General features: G+C 32.7%; 1 protein-coding gene across 1 annotated transcript; it reads right to left on the bottom strand.

Annotated features, from left to right (window-relative positions):
• Positions 1–5,259: 5,259 nt before the first annotated feature.
• On the bottom strand, positions 5,260–10,544 carry LOC114746768 (serine/threonine-protein kinase 4 homolog B-like; the record flags this gene model as incomplete). The annotated part of the gene is made up of 19 exons (XM_028935050.1): positions 5,260–5,265; positions 5,358–5,409; positions 5,491–5,552; positions 6,219–6,268; positions 6,365–6,413; positions 6,526–6,666; positions 7,058–7,099; positions 7,167–7,264; positions 7,455–7,525; positions 8,429–8,659; positions 8,816–8,886; positions 9,022–9,144; positions 9,224–9,292; positions 9,384–9,449; positions 9,527–9,697; positions 9,815–9,883; positions 9,962–10,043; positions 10,135–10,179; positions 10,420–10,544. Coding segments are annotated over 19 exons (1,623 nt in total), but the record flags the coding sequence as incomplete, so codon positions are not given.
• Between the last annotated feature and the right edge of the window lie 642 nt (positions 10,545–11,186).

Genomic DNA, 11,186 nt, shown 5'->3' on the forward strand with positions numbered 1-11,186 from the left:
TTTTTTTATGAAATACAATTTAGTATTTCTAAGTATACTTAATATTTGATTTTTTTTAAATCATTACAATTTGTATTATTTTCTTTAAATAATATTACTTTCTATAATTTTTATTAATATTATGGCCGAATTTTTTATTAATAAATTATTCATTTATCCCATATATATATATGGGAAAATCGTAAAAAAAAAACTTAAAAATACGAAATAGCAAAATGAGTATTTAAATAAATAAAATTGCTATTAGAGACCAGATCTTAATTTATAATTATGAGATAATGGCTAAAAGAACAAAATATCCCTATTTGTTTGAAAAAATGACTCTTTGCTCTGCCCAGGGTAGCTTCTGATCCAAGGGAGGTATTGATACTAGGGGATTGGAGAGGTCAAACACGGGACTTGTACTCAGCACCAATGCTCGGTTCTATGCAATCGTCAAACCACAGTGTGAAGAAACAAAACATGATGGATGTGTAGGGGTGGATTCTTATTGTATACTAGTATGCTGCATTTATATTTGATTTGAGTTGCTTCTTTCCAAATGCTTTCTTGTATAATGATTATGATCGAATATAATAAAATCAGAAGGGAATTTAACAACTATTTTGAATTGGAAGTTGTTTGTTTGTCTTCTGAAACAAAAGTAACTTTTCAAGCCTATCTGATCTGAATAGCTGCATCATCTCATGCGTGGCTTCAATTATAATGTGACATGCCTCCGGATGAGCCATGTTAATGAACAAGCAAGTTCAAGGTCTTGACTAAGGTACTCTTATTGCCAATGGAGTCTATTAAAAGCTAGGGCCTATTGAACAGCTTAAATGACTGATATACTATGTTATCGGTTATAATGGATGGAATTGTGGCAAAACTGGTATTTTATTATTGGCTATAAGAATGCTGTTATTTCCAAGGAAAGACTTATTATTTTAATTAAGTTAAATTGTTAATTAACTTGTTTATAATTGAAAATAACAAGTTTTTGCTGAGAAATAATAAGTTCAGTATATGGATTTAATAAATTTATAATTAAAAATAACAAGCTAACTTAATCGAAAAGCTATATTGGTTTTTTGTTATTGACCGTTGAAAATATTTTTATTTTCAACGTAAGACTTGTTATTTCAACTAAGCTAAGTTGTTATAATTGAGTTGATGAAATAAAATTATACTGTAACTGATAATTTGATTAAAAGTAAATTCTTATTGCAAGTTACTATAAAAAATGAATTGTAATAACAGGTCATGCTCCAGAAGTTCATTTAGATATGAGACAACTAATTTATTAATGTATATAGGCTCTACTCTTCTAAATTTTTGTAACTTGGCACTCACAAGTTGTTATTTGGCATGTAAGAGCAATTTCTAGTAAAATTTAAGTTATTGTAAATATATTTTCAATATTTGTTATTTTTCATATTAGACTTGTTATTAACATCTAAATTGTGGGAATGATTTTAATTTCTACTAAAACTTAAATTATTGTGAATAATTTTTCAACACTTATCATTTTCTATACTAAACTTGTAATTGACAACTAAATATTAGAAATAATACCAATTTTTATTAAAATTTAAATTAATGTGAATAATTTTTAACACCTGTTATTTTTGACATACAAGTGAGAGGAATATTTATATGGGTCCGAGATTTGCATTGATAAGTGTAATAAATGGATATTGATCCATAGAATGTCAAACACATGTTCTTTTTCACAATGATGATCTTAAGGGTATGTTTGGCTCAATGAGAGGAAGGGGAAGGGAGAGATTTTAATGGAGGGAAGGGAAGGGGAGGGGAGTGGAAGGATTTTAATATTATCTTGTTTGGATTTATAAAAAAGATGGGAGGGGAGGGAAAAATATTTTAATATGGACAAATTTGCTCTTATTTTATTTAAAGCGTGGGCATAATGGTCACAACATGACAAAATATAGACATAATGGTCACAACATGACAAAATATGAGCATAATGATTATAATATAACAAAATATTGCTCTTTCCCTCCAAATCCTCCCAATTTTGGAGGGGAGGTTGAGGAGGGGAGGGGAGGGGAAATTTAAAAAAATTTTCCCTCCCCTCCTAAAATTTGTGTATTGCCAAACAAGGGGAAATGATTAAAATCCCTCCCTTTCCCTTCCCTCCTTCCCAAATCCCTCATACCAAACACACCCTAAGTGACCCCATGATTCTGTTTCTTTTTTTCTTTTTTATAAACTATCTTACCCTATTCGAACTTTTGTTCCTTTTTTTCAGGTGTCACTAATTTTTGTTATATGAACTTGATTATACACACACATACATGTATATCTCCATAGTACATCGTAGTGTTATGACACATGATGAATTACAGGCAAAAATTGAGCCTGATGCAAGGTAGCCAACTAGGAGGAGTTAGATCTTATTTAGAATTTGATTTACTTCTCTTTTCGTTTATTGGAAAGAATAAAAAGAAATTAAAAAACACCTCTCCTTTTCTATTCAAAAAAATAATAATAAAGAAAGTCAGTAATCATAGTAATTATTGTATTAAAAATATACAACAACAAAACCTTATTTTATTAAATGCGATGAGCTACATAGATTCTACCACGTTATTGAGGTTTATCAATGATCAAATTTCATATATGTTATTAATCAAAATGTTCTTTTTGGCATTCTTCTACTTTTTTTTTTAATAAGACTTTATATTGTGTGATCAACCATTCTCATTATTATCCAAAAACCTTTTTTGAACATGACTAAACCATCTCAAATGATTTTCTATCATTTTTTTTGCAATAGAAGTCACTCCAATTTCTTTTTGTACATATTTTCATTTTATGACTATACATTTACCTCAGCATTTTCATCTTGACTACCCCACTTTAAACTCATGTTGTATTTTTAAAACCCAATATTTACTACTCCAATCTTTAATATATGATCTAATTGTTGAGTTGATTTTGGTCCTAATATAAGACCTATTTCTCATATTCATCAATTTTTTTTAAATTATCCTTATGGATACTCCCTCAACCATAATCAAGTAGAAAAGGGAGGGAAGATATTAAGAAAGATTATTATAGTATTTTAGAAAAAACATATCATATTTTTTATAATTAACTAACTTGCATAACTTCTTTAATCTAATCAAATTAGTTAAATAAGTCTTATATTAAGAATCAAATAAGTATCATATAGCATTGTGGGCTACATGGTACATATTATTCACCTTTTCTCTTAAAGGAAAATTAATGCTTTCTAGTCTGGTTTTAGAAGTCTTCTGTGAGTTCTCTTTTTCCGTTTTGGTCTCATGACCCATTTTCAATTTTTTTAAAAGAAACCCAATAACTAATATTAATATTATTCATAAAAAGGAATAAGATAGCTCTTCTCAATTGCTGTGCAGTTTATTATTCTTTTTTATCTCCACGGGTTTTGTACACTATTTTTAATCTTTCAATATTTTCTTACCATTTGAACAGATTTTAAATGTTAAAAAAATAAATACAACCTCTTTAAAACAAGATAGGAACCGAGTCATTCTAGCTATATTCCTTTGGTTTTTAAGTTAGTTAATTATCAGAAATATAACATGTTTTTTCTAAAACACTATAATTATCTTTATTAATATTCTCTCTCCCTCTCAAACTTAATTATGATTAAAAGAGTGTCAATAAAGATAATTTAGAAAAATTAATAAATATGATAAATATGTTTTATATTTAGGATCAAAATCAATTTAATAATTAGGTCATATATTAAATAAGAAAAGAGTACATATAAATAGGTCCGCCACTCGCTTGAACGTGTCCCAGAAAAGACAAGATGGCCGTCACTGTAATTTCCAAACGAGTTCATATAATTAGCTTAGATTAGTTTGGACAAAATTTTGCCAAGGCTTGCGCCTTCAGGCAGATGAATCGTCCATCAGCATTCACTAATGCTTGACGAACAAAACAAGAATGTTCTGCTGCTGAGGAATGATTGATTCATTTAGTTTTCACCGCTGCCTATGGGAATAAATATTGCCCAGTTGGGAATTATTACTACACTCGGCGCAGAAAAATTGCCTCCTATACGTTATTTTTCATTTCATCTCTTTATCTTTGATTTCTGCTAACTATGAACTTCCACATTCAGTTATTAATACAAAAACTAGTTTGATATTTAATTTTGTTTTAAATATAAAACCACAATCTATTTTGTCTCTTATATTTATCTATTTTTTCTCAAGATAATCTTTGCAATAGTTACATATGTTAAAAGTTTTATAAAATGGTAATTCTAACTAATACACATGATTAGCAAAGTTATTTTAGAAAATACAATACATATTTATTGTTTATTATGAATAATTAATTTAACTAATTTTTTAAATCTATTTAAATTAATCAACCAGCTCTAATATTAAGGATTGGATGTAATAATGCTTGGACACTTCTTTTTTTCTAAGCACAAGTATTTTCTTATTGAAAACAATTCTGCTCTAGATACTGTCTTATACTAAATATTTAAACATTTCTAAAACTACGGTTTTGACAACCAAAACTTTTGGGGAAAAAAAACCAAGACCATGCTTTCCTCAATTTCATTCAAACACCCATATTTGGATTAAAATCAAACATGAAACCTTCAACCAAACACTCATATGAGAGGGATACAGTGGGTTCTACATGTCAATGGGACCCACTATAACAAAAACAAAAACAACAGCACAAGATATCTACTTAGAATCTTATCAACATTGAATCCTTTTTTTTTTTGGGTGAAATTATAAACATTAAGTCTGTACTAATGTAGACTATGATAAAATTCATATTACCTACAATGTAATTAAATACAAATCCTTAGTAAAAAGTAATCAAGAAAACTTTGCAGTCATCTCCCTATTCTGCTTTCTTCCTGTACTTTTTTTTGTTAATATAATCTTTAGTCTTTTAAGTTTATCCTTATTTTGATATGAGGTTCCTCAAGTGTCAAACCGTATGTTTTGGTTCTCAAGGAACAAAATGATATAAGTTTTTATTAGATTATATTGTTATAGATGAAAAGAAGCTTGAGGAATCAAAACTTATTGTTTGAAACTTGAGAGACCAGAACTAAAATAATAACAAACTTGAAGGACCAAAGTTTGTATTAACCCCCTTTTTTTTCTTAATTTATTGAAAATGTCCATGAAGAACTTAAATTTGAGTACTCCTAGGCATACGCTTCATGAGCAACGATAACACCTCCAAAATCCTTCCCCAAATATCCATTCCGATAGTGCAATATCACACCTAAGATTTACAAGTTAAAAAGTTACATTCATTACACAAAATTCTGGTTCGGAAAAATATAAGTACAAAACCGCATGCAAATTGATACAAACCTGAGCGTTTTCTGATTTCAATCTTTTAATCTGTTCCTGGTCACTTCGGAGCCTACATATCACAAAACCAAGGTTTAAGACCTATTTGACATCATATCAAATAATCGTGTATCTTAAACTCATAATACAACACCTCTTATTCAACTCAGTTATTTCATGAAGTAGCTCTTTCTCTCTCTCGTGAGATGCTTCAAGCTGCAGTAGTGCATAAACCAATATCTCCCGTTGAGTAATACAGGGAAAGGTGAATATCAAGTCATTTAAGCAAACTCAGAAAATATTAAAAAGGCATAGTTCCCAAGAAGTGAAGGGAAATTATCTTTGGAAGGTAAATACATAGAGCGTGTATCCCATTGCAAGTCCAAAGGACAGTCATGCTAATTTATAGCTGCAAGAATGTTTCATGATGGCTAGCACAATCAATATTTGCAAACACTGAGAACAGTAATCAAGGAGCCAAGAGGCTGCTCTTCTTTATGTGTCTCACAGTTAAATGATCTAGCACGCCAGAAAGAACAGCATAAAGTTGAGCAATTTAATTGACTGGCTATAATTGTTAGTCCACTCAAGGTTTGAATTAGAAATTTTTCCTCCGCCTGATGGAGACAACCTGAACCCCAGGAACCTTATCATATGCCTAAATTGGAATCTGTTACAAGTGTAATTGACTACTCAACTCTTTTTCAAATGCGTTTTCTCGTTGAAGTTCTTTGATTTCAAACCTAAAATCAGTTAGTGTCACTATCCAAAACCGGCTTCAAACTTCCTTATACCGTAGCCAAGCGCTGATAGTTCTCAGCCAGATACATCCTCATATAGAGTTAAATGATTTCTAATGCTATTTGCCATTAAAATTCATACCAAAGATTTCTCCATTGCCGAAGCCGGTGATTGGTTAGATGCTCCATCAACTGCACGATTGACAGATATGATAATCTAAAAATTATGTACATAAATAGAAACCTTACAAAGGAAAAGATCTGAAGAAAACTTCAAATAAAAGGAACCTGTAGAGTCACCAGCGGTTACATGTTTCATTAAAAGCAAGATAGTGTCCTATATCAAAAGAAAAGTAAGATAGTGTCACCTTATTTTTGACGTATATAAAGGTAGTTATTATGGATACTAGCTGCAGGAGTTAGGACCATATGAATATGATTGAACATACCCTTTGTTCGATATTTGCTTGCAGCACACAAAGCAATAATTGGTAAAGCGAAGAACCAGAAACATTTGTTGGTGTAGCCTGGGATGTCGTTGATAGTGGTAAAATTGAAGGTAGAGGAGTTACATTGTGCGAGCTAATAACCTACAGGAACCAGGTAAACGTAAGATGTTCAGTTAATTAGAAAGCCATGTCTGCTTAGATATTGGTATGTGATGCTAACTCAACTTCATGTTAAGAGGAGGTTTTACTCATTTAGGTATAAACATAAGCTGCAAATCAGACTCCATTATTGCCTAAGCCAAATGTAAATTGAAAAGGGTTACTCATTTGGTCATTTTATCCTAGTGGGAGCTGAGTTTTCTCTATAAAGCTGAAGAGGTTAGTGAACTGGATGTTGATGAACATCTAATAATATTTTCACATATATCTATCACTGCTTTCGGACATGATAGACCGAGAGAACATGGCAATTGAGGTATCCGAACGGCCTGTTTTGATCGAAATTTAGTAATGCATGATGCAAAAAACTAACCTGCATGCTTTGACTCTTTTGCAGAATAGGAGTTGGGGCCACCTGAAAGAAAACTTCATTTATTATTTAGTCTTAAGGAAAGTCGCGTCATCTACATCAGGGTATTCACCTTTTCTAATTCAACATTCTCAGATGTAACCTTAAAACGTCCTCTCTGCTGAACAACTGGCACCTTTACTTTCTCATCAGTGTCGTCCAAATTTGCAGCTGCATATTACCAAAAAAGTAAAGAGAGAGATTTAGCTGCTGCAAGGACATATTTATTTTTAATAAGACACGGGAGTCATTTTTGCATGGCTCATGAGCTGCCAGTTAGATGAAAGAGAAAATAGTTTGTGACATTTCCTTGAACTTGACAATCAAGTCATGTGACCAGTGGAGTAATATGATCATGTACCTTCTCCTGACTGTGGTACTGTTGTTGCACTGCAACTTGAAACGCTATGGGACAGATTATGTATCTTCTCTCTGTCATTCATATAATAAATAAGCGTGAATAATGATAATACAACTGACCATTGTCAATTCTCACCTGTAAATCAATGGAAACACCACTTATTCGACACAGTTTGTCAAAAGCCAGTAAAATAAGGCATAAGAGACCGTTTCCCAAATTATTGACGAAGGTAAAATTCATGATTTAAATTTCTATGGGATTCTGTAAATGAAATCATTTACATGAAAAAAATGACAAGATATTTTGTCGAAAGTTCTTTTTCATTAAAACTCAATTACATTGAATTTTATCAACTTTCCTTCGCAACATCAACAAGAGTATATAATAACTATCTGATACCTGAAAGGCAGAAGCATACTACCAATGATGCACAAAACCATTCAAATTAAGAAGCCAAAATGAAGAAATAAATAATCTTAATTGAATATGATAATCTTATTTATTAAACCTGAAATCTTGTAGTAAAAAAAAATCTGAAATCTATGATAAATACTCCTTTCTCCGTTTGTTTCTGAATATAATATAGCAATGAAATGAACACATGCAGTGGCCATAAACACCAAATTGAGCAGCATAAGATATCGCCATGTTCGCAGTACTTAATTAGAGTAGTTTAAGGTTTGAAGCAAGAATGAAACGAATATATCTTTCTTAGGTACTGACTCCAATGAAAAGAAGAAAGATAAAGCAGTCCAGTCTCTTGAAATTAAGTTCGTGTAGCCAGAATAAGGAGCATATGAAGCTCGGTCAAATATATATAGGGCATAACCAGAAACATCGTAAGACATCCAAGCCAAGGCAGCACGAGATTGATAGATCAGCACCCAAATGTCCAGCACAGACATGATGCTAATGACTATTGCAACAATCTAATGCAATTTTATAAAATGAAAAGATTTAGTTGAAACATTTACATTTCCCCACGAGCAGGTGTGTGAGTAACTTCAGGTAAGATGCTTGATGAACATCTTCTGTGGTAAGAATGAGTAGGCTCCACCTGTCTTCCCCCATTCTCCATATCACATTTTTCACTAAAATTATGGTCCACTACATGATCTTCAAGACGCGGTGAAGCACTCTGTGATAAGTTGTGTTCATGGCTTAAACTGGTGATAGAGGCATCATTAGATTTTTCACTTCTAACCCTGGATTGAAAAGATATGATTAATTTATTAGCCCCTTGCTGATTCTAGAAGTGAAAACAAAAACAAAAACCTTAGGCACAGGCAAAAGCCTGCGATGTTCTCAAAACTCTTACAACATGATTTCCATAAAATAATTTACTGCATGTATTATCATACTTGGCATCAGTTGTTGTGAAATCTACTGCAGGCACAGGAGCTGATTGATTTCGCATCTCGTCGTTATCTTCCTGTGAAGCATTGCTATTAGAAACTACTCAAAGAAAATATTATTCTGCTTGCAAGGTAGAAGAGAAAAACAAGGGGGAAAACGAATATTAAGTGCGGCAAACATTTTCCAGCTGCATTGAAAAATTTATGAATACCATGTCAGTAAGTTGAGATTGGTTTGCACGTGGTGATTGCTTCTCTTGCACATCATTTGGTGATGTGGAATTCGAACTTCCTCCTGGATTGATTTCAGACATTGCATCATCAAAATCCTGTATCTAAAAGACATAAAAAATACTTTTAAAATTCAGGAATCACAACTTCATTGTGAGAGAAAAGATAAGGTAGCTTGGGTACCAATGAAGCCTGAGCTTTCATATCTTCAAGATTGAAGTTCCAGCTACTAATTCCTCGCTTGTATTCATTCTACACAAAAAGTCAAAAATAATTTTGTTGAGTGTTTGCTTGCTTGCTTGCTGATAAGACAAAAAAACAGACACACACACACACACACTACCTGTGATATTTCCTCCTTCTGCCCATCAGGAATTTGTTCTTTTGCAAGCATATCTTCTTCTTTCCTCTGCAATAGAATGACAGCCCTATAAAATATTATACAACATGGAAGCATGAAAAAATTATTAGGCAACAATATGCAACCTTTAGGGCTTTGATGCGATCACCTAATGCAGGCAGCCCCTCCAAAAGCGTTCGCGAAATATAATCACTAGAGCGAGCTCGCTTAAAGAAGGAATTCTTTAGCAAACTGCTTGCAGTGGGTCGTTTTGAAGGATCTTTTTCCAAGCATTTAGCAATCATCGTCCTAAATGACTGACAACATAGAAGAAAGATTTCAGGATAGAAGGGGAAAAATGGGTTCAAGGATCAAACCTTATTGAAAACGGAAACATAGGACGTAGTTTTAGTATATATTCAAAGTAAGCCGACCTGAGAGAACTTCTTATCTCGTTCATAATCAAGGCCAGGCGGTGCATTTTGCAATGTCATAAGAAGTACCTGAACATGTAGAAGGTTAAATTCCTGAAAACATCATTCAGGGTTCAATGAGAAAGGTTCCTGTCTTAGTAAGCACACCTTCATGGGAGGATACTTTGAGAAAGGAGCGTGACCATGGGCAAGCTCCAGTGCTGTTATACCAAAAGACCACATATCTGCTCTGCAATTACAAGAGTACGATTTCCAACTGAATGTTACCACCAGGAAGTGTGACAAGAAGGGAAAAATATATAATTATCATAATCACTGACTTGAAGTCGTAACCATGCAGTTGCTCCATGACTTCAGGTGCCATCCTGCGACCAAAATGTTATACAGTTTATTTCCAACACTCATGATCATAGATAAGCTATTATATGACATGAAAAAAGAAGAAATGGCAACAGACTCAATGCACATGTGTATATTGACTACATAAAAATTGGGCAAATTCGGAGATAAAATCTGCGAATGCATCAACTTCCAGCAGTTCAAGAGAATCATTTTGAATATCAACAGAACAACAAGTTACCAAAAAAAAAAAACTCAGATCATACCAGCAAGGTGTCCCCACAAATGTATTCCTTGTACGTTGCCTGTCACCTGAATCAAAAAGACAAGCAGATACACCGAAATCCCCCAGCTTGATTGCACCGCGCGCATCAATTAGAATGTTCCCGGCCTATAGAAGCAGATACAAGTTGGTCGAAGGCAAGAACCTAAAACTACTATAATATTGGCCACAAAGCAAGAACTTTGAGTCAAATGCATGTAATTCTTTTGACCTTCAAAATTTTAAAATGGACCCCAAACTGTATTTTCTGTGTTTATCCTGCTGTCAATAAACCAATTAATTTACTATCGCATGAGTGACGTGTAAATTAAATAAACCACAAAAAATATTTGTTTTTGTACTAATAACTCTCCAATGTGCAAGAGAGAAAAGGGGGGTGGGGGAGAAGGCAGAGGAAGAAAAGCTAGAGGTCAGAGAGTAAGAAATAAAAACAGAGGAGTTTATGCAGAAAACAGAGGGAATAAAAACTGAGTAGTACAGTTTATATTGTCACATGAATAAAAAATAGAGGAATAGTTCCGTATATAGAGTCACTAAAGATCCTAACCGCTATAATCCTAACTATTATTTCTAAGAAACTCTTAGGGTCAACTTTCGTATATGATGTTATTATTATATAACAGTGCCACACTTTTGATAGTAAAATAATGAATTCTTTGAAGGCAGGCAGTTATTTGTACTTAGCCTCTAGTTCGAGGGGTTAGCTTCAAGGTCTTGAAGGTCGGAAAAATTATACGCATATGGCCTAAA

This window comes from Neltuma alba, unplaced genomic scaffold (genome assembly GCF_004799145.2).
Source record: "Neltuma alba isolate B1F8T4 unplaced genomic scaffold, ASM479914v2 tig00005094_pilon, whole genome shotgun sequence".
Lineage (NCBI taxonomy): Eukaryota > Viridiplantae > Streptophyta > Magnoliopsida > Fabales > Fabaceae > Neltuma > Neltuma alba.